Source organism: Xenopus laevis, chromosome 9_10L (assembly GCF_017654675.1).
Source record: "Xenopus laevis strain J_2021 chromosome 9_10L, Xenopus_laevis_v10.1, whole genome shotgun sequence".
Classification (NCBI taxonomy): domain Eukaryota; kingdom Metazoa; phylum Chordata; class Amphibia; order Anura; family Pipidae; genus Xenopus; species Xenopus laevis.
In genome coordinates, this window is record NC_054387.1 from 5356034 (window position 1) to 5381384 (window position 25351).

A 25351-nucleotide genomic window follows, 5' to 3' on the forward strand; every position below is an offset into this window, starting at 1 on the left:
GGGTGCACTGGCAGATACCTTACATTAACTTTAGTAACTCAAGTCTATTGTAAGTTGATTATTTGGCTGCTTTTGGCCAATCACAGTGAACCACCAGGGATACCATAATGTCACAGGAATTCTCTGCTGGCCCACCCTGGATGTTTATTTGTTTATGTTATGAACAGTTTTTTTCTACACCTGTATATTTTGGAGATGAAATTCAGGATACCACTTTGCACTATGTCAACTCTAGAGAAGGACCACCGACCACATTGACTGTTTTGGACCATGTCACATGCTTTATTTCAGCAATCAAAATAATTAAAAACATCTCAAATTATTATACAATTACAAAACAGGTACAGATCCTCGGTTTCAGTTCAAACCCCATGGTATTGCTGTCAACTTTTGGGTTGGATGAAGTTGAAGGATAGAGACAGGAAAAAAAGAAAGGAGGAAGAGGAGGAGTGAATCGAGAGAAAGGGGCAAAGAAGAATGGAACATGAAGAGAGAAAGAAGCAAAACAAGAAATGGAAATGCTACCAAACACAAGACAAGACCTTATAACGTATGTTCACGGGAATGGGGGGGTTATATGGGTTGAGATAAATGGAACGAGAGGGAGGGATTTTAAATAGTAGCACCTTAAAAATCTCAAGTGTCACGTTGGGACATACACATGGCAAGGAGATCCCTTCTAGTGTTGAGTTTAGCACCAATTCTTATAGCTTTGAAGTTCATATGTAAAAGCAGTAAAACATTAGCACCAATGGAAGGGGACAAGACAGTGAGGTAGCCTCAGGAAAATGAAACAATGAATTTTCTACACTGCACTACAGAGAAAGCCATTGAAAAATGACCCTTTTCATGCTGGAGAAAACTGTTACTCAATGAAGTGGAGAGACTCCAGAATAAAAAGAATGGCGACCAATTCAGAAGAAAATGGTCTTCAAAAGTTGATGAAATAGTAAGTGAGATCTAACACTAACACCCAAAGGGCAACCCCAACTCTTTCATGATTCCAAAATACTCTGAACACACTCTCAATTTTATTTTTTTTACATATTTATTTTTTTGCCACCTGAACAAATGAAAACAAAAATAAAAAATAAAGGTGCATTACATGAAATGATTTGGTTTGCTCCTCTTCTTCTCTGGGGAACTTGACTGGGGTCATTGATCCCACATTCTAGTCATTTCAAATCCAGGAACAGTATGTTTAAGTATATCCCATTGTTCTTCTTAGGGATTGTCCCATTTTGTCTTCAAGGTCCTAGGAAGGCCAATTCATGTATGCAGGGGCGTGGCTGATCTGATGGGTGGAACTCTCCCTCCCGTGAACACAAACACATACACACACACACACACACACACACACATGGGCGTGGTCTGTCCTTTGAGAGATGTTCTTCAAAGCATGACTATCGGTTCTCTTTTTCGTGTAATGCTTACGGAAACAAGAAAAGCTTTAGAGATGAGAGGAACAACAATTTCAAGTCCACATGAGATAATCTCTTGTCCTTGTATTTGTTTTGTGTGTTTTGTTTTACACGAAGCAGACTGGTCCGATGTCAATTCCGAATTCCTGATCTGGGGCTCCAATATCCATGGGTGCCACATCGGTAATGGGCAGGCGTGATGTCTTTGTTGTCTTGTAGTCAATTACTGTCTTGCCCCATTCTCCTGTGTGTTGCTGTGGAAGAAAAAGAGAACTACAATTAGGTTGTGCAGGAGCATTCAAGGTAATCCTAGCATACCCCCTTCTATCACTCACTTATTCAACTTACAGTTCAGAAATGTTATACATTAGAATATTATCCCATTAGCCTTTTATCCTCTAACCCTAAAGACCCCTTCTTCAGTAATATCGACTACAATAGGAAAATGAAGAGTCACGTACCGTGCAACCATCCTCTACAACACTGTATGTGAATCGGCTGTTGCCCTCTGCTCTAATCTCGATTTCATTGGAGCCTTGCAGGAGCAGGGCCTTCTTCAGGTTGCCTGTAGCTTGGTCCATGTAAGCAATGCTGTTCTTGCAGTGGTAAGTGATGTTCTGAGAGGCTTCAGTGGCCATGAGACGCAGGAAGGTAAGTTGAATGGCAACATCAGCTGGGTCAGATCCTTCACTGCCATATTCGAACTGAGATAATGAAAAGCCAGGTCAGTCATCAGAATCATCTCATCTTTATATCTAAGCTCATCTATTTCATAGAGCATTTATGATACATTTTACTTTAAAATCTATTTTACCGTAATACTTAACAGTGTAAGATGATTTTGAAACCTTAATTTAGGCTATATTTATTAGGGTATGAAAACAATTCCTCCATCCTTACCTGGAATCCATCACTCATTGCCTCGCCGAACCAGACATGCTTCTTCTCACGTAGGTTCTTGCTAGTGTACCAGTTCTTCTGTGGAATGCTGCTCTGGGTTGGTGAGACACAAGTATGTCCAGTCTCCATGTTACAATGGACCTTGATGGCATCAAGGATGCTGCCTTGGTTGGGATCAATCCAGTATTCACCTATGAGCAAAAAGCCTTATTAAGAAAACTGGAGGAAAACATTTTTTGCTTGGCCCACTAAGGCAAAGCACGATTAGTTCTATAACGTAAATAGAAATGTAGAGGAAACTTAATTTTCCAGTTCTTTTTACCACTTACCACTCTTCCAGTCAGAATGGCACATCTTCAGGTCACGGCAGGTACGGGCTGGGTTCTTTTTGGTACCCTCTGGGCTGCGGATGTTTTCAATCTGTTTGCTCAGACTCTTGAGGGTGGAGTCAACTTCCAGGTCACGGTCGCGCATTACATTGGCATCATCAGCACGGAAGAAGCGGCCATCGTGGGATTTCTCCTGAGGTGGCTGAGGCATGAAGCTGAAGTCGAATCCACCACCTGATTGGCCAGGAGGACCAGGGGGACCAGGAGGTCCAGGGGGACCCTAAAATGTGTGAGGATCAAAATTCAGGTTACATTTGTCCAAAGTATTGACTAATCACTGGATTATACTATCAACGGATGCAATAGAATGGTATTAATTTGGAAACAGTTTTTAAAAAATGAACTTACAGCAGGGCCAACATCACCAGTACGACCACGTGGACCAGGGGGACCAATAGGACCGGGCAGACCATTAGCACCATCTTTACCAGGATTGCCAGAAGATCCAGGGGGACCCTAAAATGGCAAATCATACAATTTGTTTTGAAAGTGGCACATAAACATGATGTGTATAATAACTTTATAGCGTCCTATATCTGAAAAATGGACAGATAAAATGTTAGGCACCCAAATGATGACTTGGTAGTTCTTTATTGATATAGTAAAGTGACTTAGAATACCATCAGGTAATTACTGATCTGATAAATTGCCAGTTTACTGTACACTGTTCTAAACCTAAAGGTGCATAAAACTGTAAAGCAGCCCTGTCATGTGTATTTTTAGGGGAGGGAAAAGAGTAACAATTCATTTGCAAAAACATTCAGTAACAACTAGTAACAACTTTTTCGGTTTATGCATCAGCTATTGCTGTTGGATGATATTTGGAGTTATCGTTCATCAACAGCTGTAGGATATGACACACCTGGTTTAGGTTTTTTACCCCACTTTTAAGTAGGCCCAGTCTCTGTAGGGCTTGGGTTCCTCTCTTCTCTTCTCTAAAGCCCCTTAGTACCACTGCCTCAGCTATTTTATGGAAAGTATCAAAAGTCATTGTATAGGGGTCACTTTTTGGGATACACAGTCTCCCTTAATTTGTTTTAACTCACCAACTAATTTTTTTATCAATGTTTTCTCTAATTTCTCAAAGACTTCTTCTGATCCATAGATTAATGAGAGAATAACATGAACTTACTCTGGGACCAGCAGGACCAGAAGCACCAGATGGACCTTGTTCACCAGAGGAGCCCTGCAACAAACAAACAAACAGTTTATCAACAGTTTGGAGAAAGAGAATAATAGCATATGATTAGAAGGATAACGCTCCTCAATAAGGAAGCACTATATAATTAGTTAAGCTGCAAAAAGAAAAAGCAAATAAAGAGGTTCTAACAATGGATAGTTCTCCACTGGTTTTTAAGAGGAGAATACTTACAGGGGGGCCGGGTGGTCCAGAGGGTCCGTTGAATCCTCGGTGTCCCTTCATTCCCCTTTCACCTTGTTCTCCAGCTTCACCCTTGTCACCACGTTGTCCTTGAGGACCCTAATGGAGAGATATATGGTCAATATATGTATATATACTATATAGTTAAGAGGTATAAGGTATTGCTTAACAAACCAAGCAATAGTAATACTTACAGCGGGACCACGAGCACCAGCAACACCAGCGGGACCAGCAGGGCCAGAAGGACCCTAAAAAATTGATAGAGAGAAACCAATTATGAAATATTTTCACACAAATGTGTTTATGTACTACATTCTTAACTTTCAAGAATTAGTTAATTTCTAGCAGTGTAGTCAATATTAGTGTGGCCTGATAAAGCAACAGAAGGCTCAATGCAGATTATTTTCTGCATGTTCAGAAATGTATATGGTGTCATTCTGATTCATTAAGCCAGAGCCCCTATTTACCCTGAAGCAGCCCTGATATATCTGACATAATGTCATAAAGCCACCAAGGCCTTCTGAGAAGTTAGGCATCATCAAAACTCATCCTCAAGCCTGACAAGTCTTTTTTTTATGAAGTGAGGATAAACACAATTGGTACTGCAAAAATAGCCCAAACTTGACAAACTTATTAGGAATTGGATTGTAGGAGGGCCAGAAGAGTCATCTGAGACCAATGATAGGGTAATAACTGAGGAAGTAGACAAATCATTGTCTTCCACTGGGATTCTTCAACATCTATTTCCAACACTTATGGTCAAGTCTTGGTTTTAAGGCATTCTCAGTGAAGCAGCAAAAAATACTGAAACTAATGCTGTTTCATAGTCAGGTTCAATGATTCCCTTACTGTGTGTTCCTGGAGCCAAAATGGAACCAAATGGTTGACAAATGTTATATAAAAACTATTATATTTCCCTCATGATAATGGGAAATACACTACTACAAACTATAGATCTCTCTTCTGCATATAGGTTCAGTTATAATGACTATGAAGATTTTCATTCATCCAGGTCATGGTATATCTAGTATAGGTAAATCTAAAAACACTTACAGTCTCACCACGATCTCCACTCTTTCCAGAAGGACCAACTGGGCCAGGAGCACCAGGGGCACCGGGAGCACCAGGAGGACCAGCAGGTCCACCCTCACCACGGTCACCCTACAGGAGAGATAATTGTTGTGATGAGAAAACTTAAAGTATTTTAAGAAGTATAAAGTGAGTCAAACAAGTTTAAAAATGTGACTTACCTTTGGTCCAACAGCACCATCACGACCAGGAGCACCTTCACTGCCAGGAGCACCCTAAACACAGAAGTCAGGGTTAGCAACTGATATTAACTCAATTTACATGATGTAGTCTGTCAGGTTTCTTGCCATCTAGAATCACAAGCACTACATATACAGAAGTATAAAGGCTTTGCATAAACAATTTTACATATTATAGATCATACTATACTTCACAACTCATGGAAGATTCTACCATCTTCATTGCCTCTCTCAGTAGACATGGTAGAGAGATACACAAGCCACTGCATTTCCGCTGCTGTTTGGACTACAACTACCAACCGAATTATCAATTTTTAATCAACTGGACTTTATTGCCTCAGTATACATTGTCGCACCACTAAATACAACAGTCCTTTCCAGAAAAAAACATCTAGTCTACCACTTCTCATTTCAAATAACCCCATGATCAGAACCAACAATATTCCTGTGACCATACATTTACAGGAGTTTCTCAAGTTGCTTACCTCACGACCAGATTCACCAGGAGGTCCACCCAAGCCGGGGGGGCCAGAAGGACCAGGTGGACCACGTTCACCACTGGGGCCAGAAGGACCTTGTTTGCCAGGTTCACCCTGAAAATGTAGAAAACAACTAATGAGCAAAGTAAGAAGTTTTAAAATATAAAAAAATATGGGGGTGGGTAGGAATTTTCTGGATAAATATCTCTCTGCTTTTGGTGGGATGGTGATTTCATATCTTAGATGAATGTAATCCAATGGTGACAGGTGGTTTTTGGCCCCCCAAAAAACTTGAATGTGTTTTTTTGGGGATGTCAAGATTGGAGGTCAAGGTGGTTTCTATTTATCTGAATAATAGGTGTTGTAGTCCAATGCTATAGACCAAATGTGGGCCTAGAAATGTATAAGGACTGGTGACATCACCGTCATTGTAACAACTGAGCTCCTTTACATTAAAGTACAAATATTGTTATGTTTCTATGCTTTCTAAATTCTCTTTCTTCTCCCTAGTCAGTCGAGTTAGCTCAAACTGAGACAATAGGCTCTGTATAAACAACCTCCTGCCTTACCCACTGTGTCTGCTCTGGTGTATAGATAAGGAGAAGTCCATTGTGCAGGGGGCTTATATGTACACCCTATTAACTACTGTCTTCTCTTCCCTGTTCCTGGTTTGCAAGAACCAGGAACCAGAATACTAATACACCTTTCATTTTCTTTGCTTCTCCCATTTAGCCCAGGAATTAAAAATTATAGATTTTTCTTAATTAAAACAACAGGCTAAATATATGTTCAGCCTACGTTCTATTTGGTAAACTCATGTTTCTTCAAAGAAGAAAAGGGGATACTTACAACTGGTCCGGGAAGACCAGAGAAGCCTCTTTCTCCTCTCATTCCTGGAAGACCAACAGTACCACGAGATCCAGCAACACCCTGAGGTCCAGGAATACCTGGGGCACCCTGTATTAGACAAAAGCAACTGTTAGAATCAGACTCCAGACTGCCTTATATATGATATTTTAATCCAGTGGTCTTGTTATTAGTAAAATATGGGGAAAAAGAATCAATAGTATAGGAAACATGTTTTCAAATATAGATGTTTAGAAGGTGACTAAATATATTCCTATACTATTATATTTTACCACCCAAACATGTTTTGAGATACTTACAGCAGGGCCATCGCTACCAGGGGAACCTTTCTCTCCAGGAGGTCCTGGGGGTCCAGCAGCACCAGGTTCACCAGAACGACCAGCTGGGCCAGTCTCACCACGAGGTCCCTTTGCTCCTTCCTTTCCAGCAGGGCCAGATGGGCCAGGAGGTCCAGAATTGCCCTAAGAGAAGATGTCAATGAACATCAGTTAAATCCACACAAATGTCTATGTGCTCATGGTTAGAATCTGGTAGTGCGGTAATGGCGTTTATAAAGTATTTAGCCAGGATGCTTAACGATGACATTGTAAACAGGAGCACTATTATCGAACCCCAATTCACAAATGGCTAGCTTTAATTTGGGAGATAATGTTAATGTATGTCTGTTGCTGAAAAATACTCCATTCAGTAGTTATAGTCAGTAGTTTAACTGAAGGTGGGTGCCATTTTTTAATCACTCAGAGGACTGGAGTCACCTGGACAACAATATAGCAACTGTTACAATGTAAAAATACAAATAAATAATGCTTTGAGAATCAAGGTAGAAGCTCCCAATGGGGCCCAGCCACTATCTTGTGGCTCAATGATGTCCATAGATGTTGACTGAACTTTTTCTGTAGGTTTCTTATGTTCCTTCCCTAGATACAAGTACTCGTACCTTAAAGCCTATTTAAGGAACCCCTTTCTGTAACTTAGGTTTCCCTTTAAAAGACTATGAACAATGATTTATTTTTTAAGAATTAAGTCATTACATATGAATAATCTGGCTAGTGAGAACATTTACTTACAGCAGGGCCAGGAGGTCCAACTCTTCCAGAAGCACCAGGGAAACCAGTTGCACCCTGTGAATAAGAGATGTACTAATTAGCCACCACTCTGTTTAATAGAAGTTGATCAGTTCTACATTTGCTAGTTTGACATAACGCTACTTGAGGATGAAACTTTTACAGAGAGGTTGGTGCATCCCCAAAATATCACCACCCAGTATTTATGTATTTACCACCCTTCTATTTTAACAACCTGAAACGTTCGAAAACTGATGATGGAACTGTATACTTACAGGGGGTCCAGGAGCACCACGAGAACCTTTGGGTCCAGGAGCTCCAAGAGCACCCTATAAAACAAAACAGGTGCTTAGCATCATTATTGTACTATATAAACATGGAAGAGGAAGGGAAAATAGTGAACATGGTCACTCACAGCAGGTCCAGGAGCACCAGTGGGGCCAGCAGCGCCTGGAGGACCAGCATCACCTTTAGCACCAGCATCTCCTTGTTCTCCCTTAGCTCCAGGTTGTCCATCAGCACCCTATATGTGTAGAGAAAGAAGTTATCAATGACCAGTCTGCCTTTAAAATTCAAGTCAGCTTTAATCCTCCTTTGATTTCCAAAATATATATCATTAACTCCCTGATTTGGATTTGCTATGTAAAAACAGTTATCAAAAATATACCAAAGGGGATTTGGATTGAGACTGAGCCACATAGTCTAACGATGTTCAAAAATCTTCATTATTATGGTCATAAAAGTAATGATATTGGTTTACTAATGATGTCATACAGGAATTATATTATAAAGTAGGTCATGTAATGCTCTAGGTTCATATGGGTTCTAGAGTAATATAGTGTTGATTATTAAGGTAATAATCACTAAGCGCAAATCAGGGGTGTCCTCCAAGAGATTATTATGATTCGCAAGATTACTCAGGAGCTTCACTGACCTCTTTGGTTGACATTATGACTTTATTATTGTCTACAGTCTGCCCCCCCAAACATGCCGTATAGTGATTAAGGGGACCACTATTTGGACAAAGTGGACAGAACTGACATATATGAATAGGATGCCAATGGAGTGGTGGGCAACCACAAATATTTTGTAGAAATCAACATGGACTGGAGAAGTATACTCACAGGGGGACCAGCAAATCCAGCAGGGCCAGGGGGACCAGATTCACCACGCTCACCCTATAGGACAAAAAAGAAGAGAAACTTGTAGTACTCATCAGGTGAACAACACCAGAAAATGTAATAGGTAATATGACAGGATACTTACGGGAGCACCACGAGCACCAGTTGGGCCAGAAGGACCAGCAGGACCAGCTTCACCCTGTTGAGAAAGAGGCAAGAAGTTTCATCTCAGAAGTTTTAATATCTAAAGATCGAAAATGATAGAAACTTGGGTTTGCATCTTCAATTGTTCTGGAAATAATGTTCTTATTAGAGAAACTAATAATGGGGACCATTTATGTAACAGGTGGCTATGAAACTTTACAACAAACAATATCATTATAGATGTTCACTGCATGAAATTCAAGATAAAAGTTTGGAGGACAACCCTTACAGCCCATACAGCCCTGTAGTGTATTGCCGGTCCTAGTGCATACTGAATATGTTGCTATTGCACCATCACATACATAAATGGGTGAAGCTCCATTCTGTAAACCCAAAGAGCTGTGTTTGTGCACAAATCCAGGTAAAGTAAACTGTAAAGTGCAAACAAAAGATGCCCTGCACCTGCTGTAGTGCACCTTGCACCCCCTCCAACTCCCAGTTGTAAATGAATCCTAGTGACTATAGCTTTGGGTCAAGCAGAGTTCCTAACCTCTAAGCCAGCTCTTCCATTCCTAGGTCTATATTAGAGTATTAGTGATCTCACTATAAGGTCTACATTAGAGCATTAGTAACCTCAATATAAGTTACAATAACATATACAAACGTATAAAGGAAGTGGGAAAAATCTGGTGTGTTTTTACCTTGTCACCAGGAGCACCACCTGGACCAGGTGGACCAATTGGACCAGTCAAACCTCTGACACCATCTTTGCCAGGTGCACCATCACTGCCTTTAACTCCTTGGTCACCCTGTTAATAGAAGAGCGCAGATGAGAAACTTCACACATATAAAAGAAAAGGCACCTAGAAGAGATGGGGTTTACAGGGAGGATTAAAATATTAATAAATGGAAAGTTATACAAATGACAACACTCACTCTGTCACCCTTTGCACCAGGAAGTCCAGAAGAACCGCGTTCACCGGGCATTCCTTGAAGACCGGGAGGTCCTTGACCACCAGGGGCACCAGAAGCACCAGCTTCACCCTAATAATGAATGGAAAATTGTAAAGATTAAGTACAATACAAACTTCAGAAATCCAAAGAATAGATACCCATCATTTGTATCTATTTTTATTATGGCAGAACAGACTTCATGCTATCACTTAGCCTGGGAGGACTACTTTTATCAACTAAGGCGTCTCAGGGTACCAGTTTGTCAGAAGTATATACAAGTATTTGAAAACCTACCATTGCTGTTTTGGGTACAAACTTAGCGTACTTAAGTTTAATAGGCCTAAACAACAGTAACCTCTAGTTTGTTTGTTTTTTTAACTCAGCAGACATTGCTGGTTTAGATAAAAAGGTGACCACAACAGGTGGCTTCATGAAGCTGCTTTAAATGATGGGGCACTACAAGTAAGTTTCTGCATACCGAGTCTTCCTAAAACCCCTATGATTCAGTGATTCATGGGCCATAATGATATTACTTTGTATTAAAAAAAATGCAAATTAACAGTGTCTCTTTAATTCACCCTAAGCTATCCAAGCATTAATGCTCCTTGGGGCCTATTTTAACACATTCCTTACATGCAGTATACTATAACTCCTTAATTTCTTTCAACAGATCTTTTGATTCACTAGTTGGTTTCTAACGGTTACTGGACTAAATGACCATTACAGGTGTCTGTATGTTCTTTAAACACCTATGTATAGCTGTCTAGTTCTCTGTTTGTTCTCCAAGTCCCCCTCCTGCTCTATACAGAGATACCTACACATTTGTGGGGAGAGTGGAACAATTTTTAGTGTTAATAGGACATGAAAATCTATGGTCACAGCTACATTTCTTTCCTTAAACTTTCTGTGGTTTCATGCTCTGCAGTCTTTGTCCTGTTTTCTATGTTTAATGTTAACCTAGAACCAACTCTTTCTACTCTCTATGGTTTATGTCCTCAAGGTCTTCTTTATGCCCCTCTCTTTGGTTTAATGCATCCTCTATTATTTGATCTGTTCTGTATTTTGATTCCTATATCTATGCTGCTCTCTGTTATTCTGTTACCTGTTACTCTGTTAGTACCTGCTGCTTAGAGAAAGGTGCCCATCTACACATAACTTTATTTGTCCTTATCTGTTATAATCTCCCCAGCTCCACCATCAATCTTTTTAATTCATCATCTACCTTCTAATAGTGATCAAAAGAAAAAGAACCCACCTTAGCACCATCGTTACCAGGAGCACCATTAGAACCACGTGCTCCCTGAGGGCCAGGGGGACCTTGAGCACCACGTTCACCAGGGAAACCTCTTTCGCCCTATGAAATAGGTAGAAGAAATAGATAATGAAAATAACCACCATGTAGCAGATAATATGCAACCAAAAAACTCATTGATTCTCAATCTTTCTGAAAATGTTGACCATCTAAATACTTCTGCTCCATTTCTACAGATTATATTATGCTATATTAATATCTTCTGATCCTGAAACATATAAATCTTAATTTCTCATGCTGAGCCAAGATGCCCACATTCTTCAATGTATCTACATATACTTCACAATAAATTCTATACCTTTCTATGATGCTCTCAATATAATTAAGACTTTACCTTGTTATGCCAATAGAATAACAATTAAGACCCTACATTGCTATAATAATACCATAGCAATTTAGACTCTTCCTTTGCTATGATACTATCCTAACATTTAGGACATCAACCTGACCACAACACTGCCTAAATATCAAGGTTCTAGCTTGCTATTTAATAATTATAAGGCATATAACAGAGGAAGGCAATAAGGGTAATATGAGTTGTTGCTTACTCTTGCACCAGCAGGACCAGAAGGACCGACGTCACCAGGAACACCCTGAAAAGGAAAAAAAAAAGTTTCAACAACATAACAAACAGCCAAGAAGCATTTGGGTCGATACCAGATGTTTAGAGTCATATTCTAACTGTAGATCAGAGACCCAACCTAAAATGTATTTGCTTCTTTTAATACTCTCACCTGTTCACCGGGTTTGCCACTCTCACCAGCAGGACCTGGGGGACCAGGAAGACCCTACAAGAGAATGATTTGATTTAGAAGACATATTGAATAAAATACAACCATGGCAGCTTTTGCCATATCTAAGGTGGACATGTACTCACTTGGAATCCAGGACCACCAGCGGGACCTTGTTCGCCTCTCTCACCAGCTGGACCCTGCAATGAAGCATGAAGGTGTTTTATTGGCATTTGCAAATCAATAAACCAAGAGCAACCAACATTTAAACTGACAGAGAAGACAGCAACAAACATTTCAATAATTTTACTTACAGCAGGGCCAGGGGGACCTTGAGCACCAGCATCACCATCTTTGCCAGGAAGACCCTGATAAGTGAGAAAATAAGAATTAATGGGGGTCAAATCAGTAAGTGTTCCCTTACAAAGTATGACATGGGATAAAATCAACATTTCCAGTGGGTTACTGGCATACATAGGATTTCTGTGTGGTGTTTATTTCTGTGTAAAGCTGACCACCTACAGAAATGGAGTCTAATATACTTAGATATGTAGACATTAAGAGGGTACATACAAATATCTGTCAACCCAAGGAGCCATTTTATCTGGGATGAAACCTGATTTTTGGAGGTAAGTCTAACATCTAGAAAAGCATTGTTTAGCAACGTAACTTCTTAAGCTCTCTTTAGTGAATTTTGGTTGGGATACTGATGAAAATCAGACATGATAATTGATCAAATAAGTCATGCTCAGGAAATAAGGTACTGGGATAATATTTGTAATATTTTAATTATGCTTCTGGGCCTTCTTGTAAGTGCAATGCATATAGGTTTATTGCTATTTAAAGGAAATAAAAATTATTGAAAGCCTATTATCATGGAATAAATCACATCTTCCTCCTCCATCAGCCCCATCCCTTATTGCTCACATTGAGCATTCCATTATAAATTTAATTCCTTCTCACTAGGCACAAAACAGTCCAGAATCAAAGTCTGCCTTCTAAACCTAAGTAATTGGGTAAGAGCTAACGTGCACAGGCCATATATTTGAGTACTTACAACAGCACCAGGAGGACCAGCAACACCTCTCTCACCAGACTTTCCGGGTTCACCCTGCAGAGAGAGAAAAGTCAGATTTTATTCTAAAATATACCAAGGGCACAGCCACATTTACACTTGATTACTGTACTATGTTAGGATAAATTAGCAAATTTGTGTAGAAATTGATACTTACAGCAGCTCCTTTAGGTCCAGGGAATCCCATTACTCCAGACTGTCCTCTTGCACCTGGTGGTCCAGGAGCTCCAGCACGGCCATCTTGACCAGGGGCACCCTGGGTAGTAAAAGGTAGTGATTGAGGACCACTTATAAGTGAAACAGAAGGGATGTAAATAATAATATTTTGATGCAAAAGAATGGCAACTTACAGCAGGTCCAGTTTTGCCATCAGGACCAGGGCTGCCAGGGCTACCAGTCAGACCCTACATGGAAGGACAAAATAGAAATTACTCATCATACTGAACCTCATAATTGGGCTATAAAATAACCAAATTAAAGAATATCAGATGAATGATTCTGGAGATTCTTCTCACCTTAGCACCGGGAAGACCAGGCTCACCAGGGCGGCCAGATTCACCAGTAGATCCTTTGGGACCAGCAGGGCCAACAGAACCACGTTCACCAGGAGCACCCTGATGAAAGACAATCAATGTATTATATAAAGCAGAGAAGTTTAAAAAAACATTGACCCCATTGTGTACTTTCACTGTTCTGTCCATTGGTTCACAATATATATATTAAGCCAATATGTATTCATATAAAACAAACGAATCCCTAATGTACTAGAGTCTGCCATTGAGTCCATACTATTGTAATAAAACATACAACTCTAATGCAGGTGTCCATAGAGTGGGCCTTTCAAGGAATATAATATACCTATGCATTAAAGTCATCGGTAGGGATGTAGGCCAAGGTATGGGCCTGGTCTGTTGTTTGGTTGGGGCTGTTGTCTTCTTAATTGCTTTATTCTAACTCTATCACTTCTAGTCCATGATTATATTTATCCGTATGATGCTCTATCCTTATTGAGGGAAATATGGTACTCTAGTCATATTGGGTGATGAAGGATTTATGATGACATTTATAAAATGATATTTTATCCCTGCTGCGTGAGTTATGGTCAGTGATATAATTTAACTATAGGATACTCTACTCTACTCTATCTGAGTAAAGAAGACCCTGTGATGTCATTTATTTTTTATAAAAAGACATCTATGATGTTATTTAGATATACATTCCTGTCATGTCACATAAAAGTGTTGATATTGCTCTTACCTTGGGTCCAGATGCACCATCAGATCCAGGGAAACCACGGCTTCCAGGGCCACCCTGTTCAAAAAGAAGCAAAATATTGTAGAATTAAAAGATTGGAGCAATACAGAATAAGTGGGTAGGAAAATGATGAGGAAAGGTTAGCAAGTGTCTTCTACAGAGGATCCTACTACCGGGGTCACAGGCTGCCTTTGAACCTAGACTAAGGTCTCTATGGTCCTAGCCTAAAGCTTACATAGAGATTAGTTTTATAAGGAGTTTAGGTTGTCAGGTACATCTATAAAAATGTAGTGAAAATCGTGAAGAACTAGTTACAGGAAAGAGGTGGACAAATGTGTCTTAAATGCTACATTAAGGTAGCAATATTATTTGTTAAACATAGAAGGCCTTAATTAAATGTGTCCAGTCTGTTTATTTGTGCCTTAGATGCAAGCATAAGTCCCTCTTGATGGATTTAGGCTTGCAATCCTAGTTTAAGATACTTACACGTTCACCAGCAGGTCCGGGAGGTCCAGCAGGTCCGGGCTCACCACGGGATCCTCTCTTTCCTTCTTCACCAGAAGGTCCTGGGGGGCCTTGAACACCAGCAGAGCCCTGTAGAGTAACAGGTGGGTAAGTGACAATGCTTTCCTATCATGATTTGTTCTGCATTGAAACTGTGAGTATACAGAAGTTTACTTACAGGTTCTCCCTTAGCACCAGGCTCACCCTTGTTTCCTTGAGTACCAGGTTCACCCTAGAAAGAGAGAAGCACAAAGATATTAAGTCAACTCTTATTAATGATCTGGACCATCTTTAAGAGTTAGCCGTTGGTTCTGTAGTACAAATAAATCCCTCAAAGCTTTAAATTCCAGTGTTCTTACCCTATATGCTTAGCAGCTACAGAGGAGAAGTGGCTCAGCAGGTAAAATTGCTATCTTGAACCAGTAGTGTTGGACTGGGTCTCCTATGGCCTATCATAGTACCTGGAATCCAGGGCCCACTCTTACATGAGTTAGATGTATATACTGTTAAATATTATTGGTGCTACATAGGCCTGTTGTAAAGATAAGAAAGGGCATGCAACAATTGTCCTTGGCTGGGTCACCATGGGATCATCTGGTACTGTCAGGCTAATTCTTCTCTGTGAAGCAGGCTAGTCAAGTTGTGACTCTTGTTTGCACATATTTAGTCCAACTGTGTGCTGTCTGAAGGTCAAGTTGACAAACAGACGTGAAAACTTGAGTTATATAAGGTATAGTTTATACCTTAGGGACAAGCCCTAATGTGCATTAAAGCACCACTGGATCCTTATTAAAATAAGATGCTAATTGCATCACAGAAGTCTTAGGTGCTACACTGATGGACATTCATTTTTAGAATCCCCATAAAAAACTGTAGATAGGGAGAAATTCCACAAATAATACATTTTTACAGTTTCCATGGATACTTACATTGTTACCCTTGGGGCCAGGAGAACCTCCAGGGCCTTGAGGTCCAGGAGCACCACGAGCACCTGGGAAGCCAGGAGCACCAGCAATACCAGGAGCACCCTGTTGGGGGCAAAGGGAATACGTTTATTAGTGGTAGCACGAAGATTATAGGGCAAAAGGGTCTCATGAGGACATCTAGTGAGAAAAGTGAGGTATAGAATAGGAACAGAGTAGAAAATGTGACTACACAAGTAAATGGTATCATTATAGAGAATCAAAGGGGTACCATTTCACATAATAACGGAAAAAGTAAAAGAATTGTATACTTACATTGGCACCCTTACCACCAGCTTGACCATCACTACCAGGGTTTCCCTGTTGTGCAAAAGGAAAAAAAATCAGTTAGTGGTATTGCTCAGATAATGGTTTCAGTTGTACAGGTGAGAGAGAGACTGGCTTTAAAACCTACAGAAGGACCAGCAGCACCAGCTTGACCAGGGGCACCAGGTTCACCACGAGCACCTTGGGGACCATCAGAACCACGAGATCCTTGGGGACCAGCATCACCCTGTTGGAGTGAATAAAAGTGAGTTTAGAGGAAGTCATTGCATCTCCTATTTTAAGTATAAGGATAATAAGGCCCTTAACAACTAGTTCTCCACAAGTCAGTTCCTTTCCCAGGAATCAAAACTGATTCACTTATGTTCTGGGGCACAAAAATAGGTATCAATGATATTTAGGTTAGGTCTCCATGATTACCATGAATTCCTACAATAGGATAATAGGTTTAAATTCATTCCTGCTTCCAGAGGATATATGGGTTTGGGTAGAGTTAAATAACCCTGCCCGGGAATACTCTTTCCCTACTATAGCAGGTGTAAGATCCTTAACTCTATGGGAAATCCTTATCTACAATAAGAATGACATGGACAGGAAAAAGGCATCTCTAAGGTACCCTGAAAGTCAGAGACGCACCATAATGCACTCACCTGTCCTAGCACCCAGTTTCATTTGCTTTTGTGGGGAAACACCAATTTTTAAATAAATGTATAAAATCTTACCTTGGCACCAACACCTCCTGGGAAGCCAGGGGGTCCAGCTGGGCCGGTGGGACCCTAGATCAAGAAAAGGAATGAAGAAATGTATAAATAACAAATACTAATGATCTGACACTTTAGAGTATGTTTTTAAAAGAAAGCACCTTGTCTACACGAGCTTTCATTTTCTTTATAAAGAACCGAGGTTAAACTTTTTTTTTATCTCAGCAGACTTTTGAAGCCATGGGTGTAACAATATTTATTGCTGATAGGGCCCATAAGTATAAGGGGCATAGTGGGGTACCAGACTGATATGTATCCTGTACCAAAGGGTTTTGGTCATGTGTGGAGAGCCTTCAGAATAGCTGAGAGGCCCAGTAACTTGGTATTACAACACTAGCTCAAACCTTCCCTTCTTGTGTGTAATTGAGAATCATGTATACTTACAGGGGGGCCAGCAGAGCCAGGAGCACCATCGTTACCACGGGCACCCTAAAAGGAGAAAGAGTCTCAGTCAGTATTTGTAGGGTACTCAGTAGGCTAGCTTCTCAGAAGGTCACTCAACCCATGATTTGAAGGCCATTTAGGAAGTGTACTCACAGCAGGGCCAGATGGACCAGGGCGACCTCTCTCACCAGGGAGACCACGGGGACCCTAAAAAAGAAGGTTGGTATGTTGAGTAACAATAAATTTGAGGGCCTAGGAACACAATATTTTCTTTGGCCTACCATTCACACTTTTAGTGTGTTTTTAGTCATATATGTGATTGACTATATATTCATGCATCTATACTAGATACAGGGCATATGCTTTATACAGTAGTGTCCTTTATTTATTACCTATATATTTATCAACTTAAGTCTGTCTGAACTGATAGCTTGCATTTACTGTTCTATTATGTTAATACACATAAGCAAGACAATGGGTGGCTTCTCTCTAATTTTGTGAGAGTATCTTTATTTTGCTGGGCCTAGGTTTGTTCCCTTCTTGTCTGCCTTATACCAATAAAGTTTTCTTTATTCTATAGAATTCATATTTACTGTTTAAGCATGAAATGCCATACAATTGTTAGATTGGATAACAATCTCTTTAGGAATTAAAAATGCTTAGTACATTTGGACGAAGCACAAGGAAGAGTGTTGTTAACTTACCACTTGTCCGGGAGCACCATTCTCACCAGGGGAACCAGGCTCACCCTATCAAAGACAAAAACAAGACATGAGCAGAAGGTTCAGGATATGAAGTGATTGGGCATTGTAGCTACAGTACCTCCCTATGTAACACATACCTTGGGTCCAGCAGGACCAGAGTCACCCTTTGCACCATCAAGACCGTTGAAACCCTGGGGAGAGCAAAGGAGAGGAATATCAATGAGACATTGGTGCTTTGCTATCAGTGGTTCAATACCAGTGAAAGACAAGGATGGTGCATGGCACTCACTCTGTGACCCTTCATGCCTGGAAGGCCAGCAGTTCCTGGAAGACCACGGGCACCCTGAAATGAGCAAAAAAAAAAAATCATAATATTAAGAACACTCAATAATCTGCAGAAAACATCACAAATCTCTACAAAGATACGCAATTGCTCAAACATTTCAAAAGATATCTGGTCCCATTAACTACCAAAGGGCCAATTTGCAGTAACCAGTACCAACCAATCAACAATTAGCTTTGATCAATCTACTGCTAGTAGAATCTTGAAAGCTGATTGGTTGCCTGGACAAATTCAACCTGCATCAGCATGTGAGCTCTACTGAGCTCTATACTGTATAGGCTTTTATCAATTAAGATATGGAGTTCGTTATGGTCATATTTAGGTGTGGTGGGCTCAAATATGAACATAACTACCCCAAACAGATTTAAAGATTTCATCGCCTGTGAGCTAGACAACAGATTTAACCAGCATGGTGTCCATTACTAACTTTTATTACAGCATATCACAGTAGGCCAGCTCTATATCTATGGAGTGACTCGGAGAGGCATAGGTTGAAACCCCACACCAACTACTGTATACTTTTCTTTGCTTTATTGTAAGCTATTTGGCTCTCTGTGCTAGAATAATTATGTGTATATAATTAGCAATGCTATAATGATAAAAATAATACACTTATTTTTGGGGTCTCTGAAACACTGGCAATATCTCTGATGAGTACAAGATAGTTTGCAAAATAAATATTCAATATCAGTATAAACTGATGCTCTCTTACCTGGGGTCCTGGGGGTCCACGCTCACCGGGGCGGCCTGGTTTGCCAGCTTCACCCTTTGATTGAGATGAGATGGGACATGTTGATTATCATTGTTTTCAAATTTGAGAAATGCAATAAAATTCAGAAACAGCACAGTATAAAGGACACATGCTACCCAGGCTTTACCTATAATGTTATTCCAAGAGAAATATATAACATGAAGAAATCATCCATGACCTTGTGATCTTAAGCCAAAGTTCATAGAGTGTTTTTAAGGAATTTTTGGCTGCAAGAGAGGAACCACTGTTTGTGCACAAGGGCCCAACTAGTTCCAAGTATCCAGTACTGAGACTGTAGGTGATTAGAGATAGTGGGGCCCTACATTATTCTCCTGCATTAGGACCCTCCATGGTGTGATTCCTCCACTGGCAAGACATGGCAGTGGTACAATCCATAATGTAGTTGTTATCATGCACACCTATTCTTACAAGCGAATGTGTATTATATTGAATGACCCATTAATAGTCAATATGTCATCATAACTTTTAATCTAAATCCATTGTTGATTGGTGTGCTTAGCGGAACATTTGGTTGTAGTCTACAAGAATAAGTCAACAAGGGGATGACTTGTTTTTTGTAATGGCTGGCAGTGGGCATGGCATTGTGGGTCTCAGATTCCCACATGCATGTAAAATGGCCCAGGTGGAGGTGTATCTCTTAACATTATTTTGTACTGTCTGGTATCTCGAACAATTAACTGCTTTTTCACATTAATCTCTATGAAAAGGTTGACGGGGAGGTCCCTTGGCCTTTGCTTTGATCTCATGGGGATTGTTTCGTATTGTAACTGTATTGGCATCATGGGATGAATAGCTATCCAATTAATATGGCTTATGTGAAGCAGATATCTTGGCATGGAGGATAGCTTATACAGTCCCACGTGTACATGATGAACCACTGAAAAATGTTACTACATGCACTGGTCTACAGGAGACATTGGGTATGTAAAATGGTATAAATATGGCATAATTCATTTTGTTGTATACTTACATCTTCACCGTTCTTTCCAGGAGGTCCTGCTGCACCACGGGGTCCCATTGCACCCTAGAAAAACAACAGAAAACATTATTTTGTAAGTCTTTTGCAGCTTCTACCCCATAGTGCATTGTACAGGCATAGAAAATGGGTTCATAGATATATATTGGCCAAGCATGTGCCAAACTGTCTTATCCATTCAGCTTCAGTAATTAGGATACATATTGACAAATGGGTCATCCCCTAGAAATCAAAATTACTCTTTTACAATATATTAATATGCATTGGATATTGGTTATATCTAAACTATTAGTAGAATTAAGGAAGGAAGATTTAAGTTGTAGTAAAGGCCTAAGCCAGTTGGTGCTTTGGTTGCGTCGCATGGAGTGCTATTTACAATTAGTATATCAGGCTACTTTTGGAATATGCATTTTCCTACAAAGACCCTACAGTGAAACAGTCCCCAACAAACAAGTAAGAACAAAATACTTACAGAAGAACCGGGTTCACCGGGTTCACCAGGGGGTCCTTGGAAACCTTGGGGTCCCTGAAGGATGAAAGGTTACATGATCAGGTCATTCCACATGTCCCTCAGTATAGTAAGTCAATTTATTAAAAAGAGTAATCTCCTAATGAGGGTACTTACAGGTGATCCAGATGGGCCAGGAGGACCACGGGGACCCATTGGGCCCTAGTAGAAGAAAAGAGAACCATTAGTATAATTAATACATTTAGTGATATAAAAACCTTGTAGTTTTTGCAACTGTTATATGGTCGTAACCATTTGCCTCGGTACCAGCAATTATTCATTTGCTTGTCTTCTGACATTATGAGTTGTTTTGAGCTACAAGCAAAGAAACGGTATGCTTCCCCCATCTGAAATTGACGGTATGCTAATGAAAACAACAACTAAATACTACAAAGTGATTTATATCCTCCATCTTTACTCTTTGAGTTGGAAACATCTGACAGATATCATGAATAATAAAAATGACTCTCGTTTAAGTTATTTGTGACCCAGATTTAAATGAGAAATTAAAACCAACAAACTGTGTTCCCCCATTAAGCAGAAGTTCCAAAAACGGTGGCAACTGCTCTCAAAGGTAGTCAATCTAAAGAAAATATTTTGGGAGCATGCTCAATGGCTGTTCTGAATTGTATGTCTAATGCAGTCTTATAATGAACTAAGGAGGACCTGAATAATTTTTGGACCTCAAATAGGGACCTGAACTCTAAAAGTTTGAAAACTACTGTAGAGTGTCAAGCTTGGAGATTTTAGTTGATCATTTATCATAAATATTTCACTTTAAAATGAGCTACAGAAGAGACAGAGAATCAGAATATATTCATAACGGTTGCTTTGGAGACTTTGGCTTTAATAAAATAAACTTTGTTCCCCAACAGAATATATTCATAACGGTTGCTTTGGAAACTTTGGCTTTAATAAAATAAACTTTGTTCCCCAACACCCCTTGAGCTTAATACAACTATAAAATAAACAGTATTGTTTTAAAGATATAGGTTATAAGTTCCTGAATGTACTGAATGTATAGCTTATGTCTAGTTTTTTAATAGTTGCCTATAGACTGGGTGGAATTATCTATGTGAATGGACAGGTAAACTCACCATGGGACCAGGCATGGAAGAACCACCAGATTTCTCATCGTATCCGTAAGACATTTGAGGAGCAAAGTTCTGTTAAGAAAAAGAGAAGGAATGAATATGGCAAATTGATTTCACAGTCACAACATTGTTACGCTAGAGCTTATATCATGCAATCAAGAACTAAAAATGAATACGTACTCCGCCAAGGCCAGGTGGACCAGGTGGGCCTGGAGGTCCAGGAATTCCAGGTTGTCCGGGAATGCCATCTCTGCCAGGTGGGCCAGCAAGTCCCTGGAGAGAAAACAGATTTAGATTTTTAATAAAGTCTGATGAGATCAAATAAACAACTAATCAGGTTGTAGCACACATACATTTTTTCAACTGTAACCAAAAACATTCAGGAAGAGCTGAACATGGAGATCCTAGGCCGATGTCCAACAGTACTGTGCAATGTACATCCTAGATTGTCATGTATATAGAAGATGGAGGCCCATGATCAACCTCCTTGAACCTCTCTTTTATGTATCACTAGGCTGTGCCCAACTTGATACCCTCAACCTGATGTGAAACTACAACTTCCATGCCCAAAAGCCAATGCCTTCATAGGGATACGTGGCATTTATGAACTAAAGTTGACCTATTTGCAAACTTCATATGCTTTCCACAGGCAAATATTGAATCATATAATGATGCGGAAAACCAGAAAACTCCAAAGAGAGAAGTACAGTAGTAGAATCTAGGGTGCCTGGAATATGTTAATTTTATATAGGTACTGTAGATTCTACATTTGGTGGCACTACAAGGGTTATACACCCAACAGAAGCATACTTTTAACAGAAAAACTAAGTTTTCTGAGGCAAAATCTTTGTCACAGGGCCTAATAATACATCAGAGTCTGCACAATTAATAATTACGGAGAAGATGCCAGGCATTCTTATAACTACACAAAAAATGAAGCCAAAACTTACTCGGTCTCCCTTGGGACCAACGTCTCCCCTGGGGCCCTATGAAAAGACAAGAAAGTAAGGTAAGATGAGAGATGAGGACATTGACAAAACAAGACCCCTCATATCTACCATCTTAAGGGAAGGTTTGTGTTACAGGCTCCTCACCTCCACTCCAGTGACTTCGGAATACTGAGCATCTGAAAATGATGAAAAAAGATTTGTTAAGACATATGTGCAATATTTTTATGTCCTATACCTGCAGCAAACAGGGCAGCAACTTTATAGGTGCAAAATGTCTTACCATAAGGCCCCAGGCATTACCAGTACGTTAATGTATTTACAAGGAATTACTATTTTGCAGACACCAGTGATGGTGCGATCAGTCGGAGAGGTTCCTACTGTCCATAGTATCCCCTATGTTTAATGAGTTATGCCTCCCCTTACCATTGTCAGTGCAGATGGGGCAGCATTCGCCTGGTACAATCTCGGGGTTGGGGCAGTCGGCATCTTCGCACATCACTTCGTCGCAAAGGATGTTTCCATTGTCGCACACGCAGATCTGGCAGTCTTCGGGTTTCCATACTTCTTTGTTGTTATACCTGATTCCGTCCTGGACGCAGTCGGAAGTTTGAACTGGACATAAAAATAATAAAAAGGTGTCAGGGGCAAACAATTACAGTGTATACAGTAAGGGTGGGGAAATAAAATACATAATTACAATGCACTAATTAGTGTAAGCAGTATAAAGGTGGCATACCAGCATTTCCAGGCCTGAACACATATAATGCAAATGACTACATGCATATAAATAAGCTGTCCATAGATGTACAGATCTAAGGATTTCTGGCAGTAGTTGTTTAATGGTCTCTGTGTGTTTAAGTGCAATTCTTAAAAAAAAAAAAAAAAAGCTACAAAAGGGTTAAGTGCTTAAAGAGCAGTCACAGCTGCTTTTTTCCTCGTTTTTCCATCAACATCTGGTTTAAAGGAGAGAAAAGAGAGAGGGAGAGGGAGATCATCTGGTTCCCATCATAGACAAGGGGAAAAGCTGCCAAAATCCTCAAGGAGGGAGGGGAGAAGGAGGGAAAAAAAGAGTGAAATATTTTGGAACTTAGTGTTCAAGGGTTTCCAGCCCAGAGTCAATTCCAAGTCCATGTTCATCAAGAGGGACAAAAGGGGAAAGCAGAAGTGATGTGGAGGGCGGAGAAGAGAGAGGAGGAGAAGGAATTTGAGATGGTGAAAATGTTCAAGGTGGGAGTGAAAGGTGGTGGTGAAGTGCTAGGGAGAAAGAGGAGGAGGAGATGGTGGAGGGAAGAGGAGGAACTTAGGGTCTTTGCACTTGGAGGTGTTCAAGATGAAACTTGCTCAGGTGCAAGCGGAATGTTAAGGTGGGAAAGAGTCTTCTTTCACATCTATTGATTGTGCCTTTAGCCACGTATAACCTTTAGCAATGGCATCAAAAAGGATGGATGAAAAAAAAAACCCTTTACGTACACTTAAGAAAATAATAATAGAATTTCGTTTTGGAAATCCTTTTATAAAAAATGTATACAGGTGTTTAATTGAGAGTGTCCTTTTAATTGCACGGTTCTTCCATATTAAGTCATTCAAATGAAAATAAAAAGACAATAGGCATTGTTAGCAACGCCCATACACTTTATGGCAGTACCCCAAGGTACCACTAGTTGCAGCGTGCATATGGAATAGGTTAAAGACAAAAACCAGATGGGAAAAAAAACAGCATTTTCCTGTAAAACATTCCGATTTTCTGCTGTAATGTAAAATAAATAGGCACTAATTCATTAACGCTAATTGCTTAACCCCCATAGCTGTAGTCGGAACTGGTTACTTTTGCACTGTAACTGCAGGTTCACTAGTGGCCGCCAGGTGGCAGTGATGTAGAGCTCAAATGGACCAATATGTTAAGTGAGCATCTCAAAGCTTGGAGTTCATAAATTATGTCTAGACATTTTTTTTAATCTGGAGGTTCTTAAACATTTTCCCTATGAATCACCACTTAGTATTTTATTATTCAACCCCCCCCCCCTCCAGCCACCCCCACCTGATGGCTTTAGCAGATTGTAATGAAATCCACATGAACACTGCACCCACTGTGTAACCAGAGTTTCCCAATGCAACAATGAAATAATAGGTTTTATGGAAAACAGGTAGATATAAATTATGCATGGCGGGGGGGGGGGGGTTATGCATCCCATTCCTCTTTCTTAACCTCCTCCTTCCAATTCTATCTTCATCCCCTACCAACATTCTGCAGTACCTACCATCCTTATTAAAAACTAGCAGCATGCACAACCAATACAACCATATGCAGATATCCAACACCCAACAGAAGCAACGAGAGTCAACAATCAATCAATACAAGCCCTAGGAACCATCCATGTACCAAAGGCATCAAGAACTTTCATGCTTTATGGGAGATCCAATCTATGTTTTTAGCCTTAGGCCAATTGTCATCTGGCCATATCTAAGCCAGAATCGCTGTCCAAATAAGTCAGGTAGGACTAAGCTAGTTTCTTACACAAAAGGAGGTCTACATACCGTCATCTTCTCCTTGACATCTTGCTACTAGGATTGTTGCTGCTATAAGTAGCAGAGTCCGTGTATCCACAAAGCTGAACATGTCTATATAGACATGTAGACTCTCTGTGGCCCTTTCTGGTTTCTTCTCAGTTCCTAGTCATACAGGGGTAGGTTTAGTGGTATATATCCCAGTGCAGACCCCAGCAGAAACTTCCTACTGTGTCCCAGCTG

The 25351-nt window shown here is 40.2% G+C and overlaps 1 protein-coding gene across 1 annotated transcript; it reads right to left on the minus strand.

Moving 5' to 3' along the window:
- Positions 1–259: 259 nt before the first annotated feature.
- Positions 260–25351, minus strand: col1a1.L (collagen, type I, alpha 1 L homeolog). The gene is made up of 51 exons (XM_018234828.2): positions 25139–25351; positions 23027–23215; positions 22748–22779; positions 22604–22639; positions 21834–21926; positions 21657–21725; positions 20677–20721; positions 20524–20577; positions 20046–20099; positions 19016–19069; positions 18250–18303; positions 18098–18151; positions 17961–18005; positions 17410–17463; positions 17257–17301; positions 16834–16887; positions 16242–16340; positions 16103–16147; positions 15794–15892; positions 15043–15096; positions 14847–14954; positions 14364–14417; positions 13622–13720; positions 13457–13510; positions 13264–13362; positions 13089–13142; positions 12346–12399; positions 12178–12231; positions 12035–12088; positions 11849–11893; positions 11244–11342; positions 9971–10078; positions 9736–9843; positions 9036–9089; positions 8894–8947; positions 8185–8292; positions 8045–8098; positions 7773–7826; positions 7005–7166; positions 6688–6795; positions 5845–5952; positions 5342–5395; positions 5145–5252; positions 4286–4339; positions 4083–4190; positions 3843–3896; positions 3059–3166; positions 2651–2930; positions 2322–2512; positions 1883–2125; positions 260–1675 (listed from the first exon to the last, which is right to left on the minus strand). Exons 1-51 carry the CDS (start codon positions 25218–25220, stop codon positions 1529–1531), a joined length of 4350 nt encoding a protein of 1449 aa, XP_018090317.1. The 5' UTR covers positions 25221–25351; the 3' UTR covers positions 260–1528.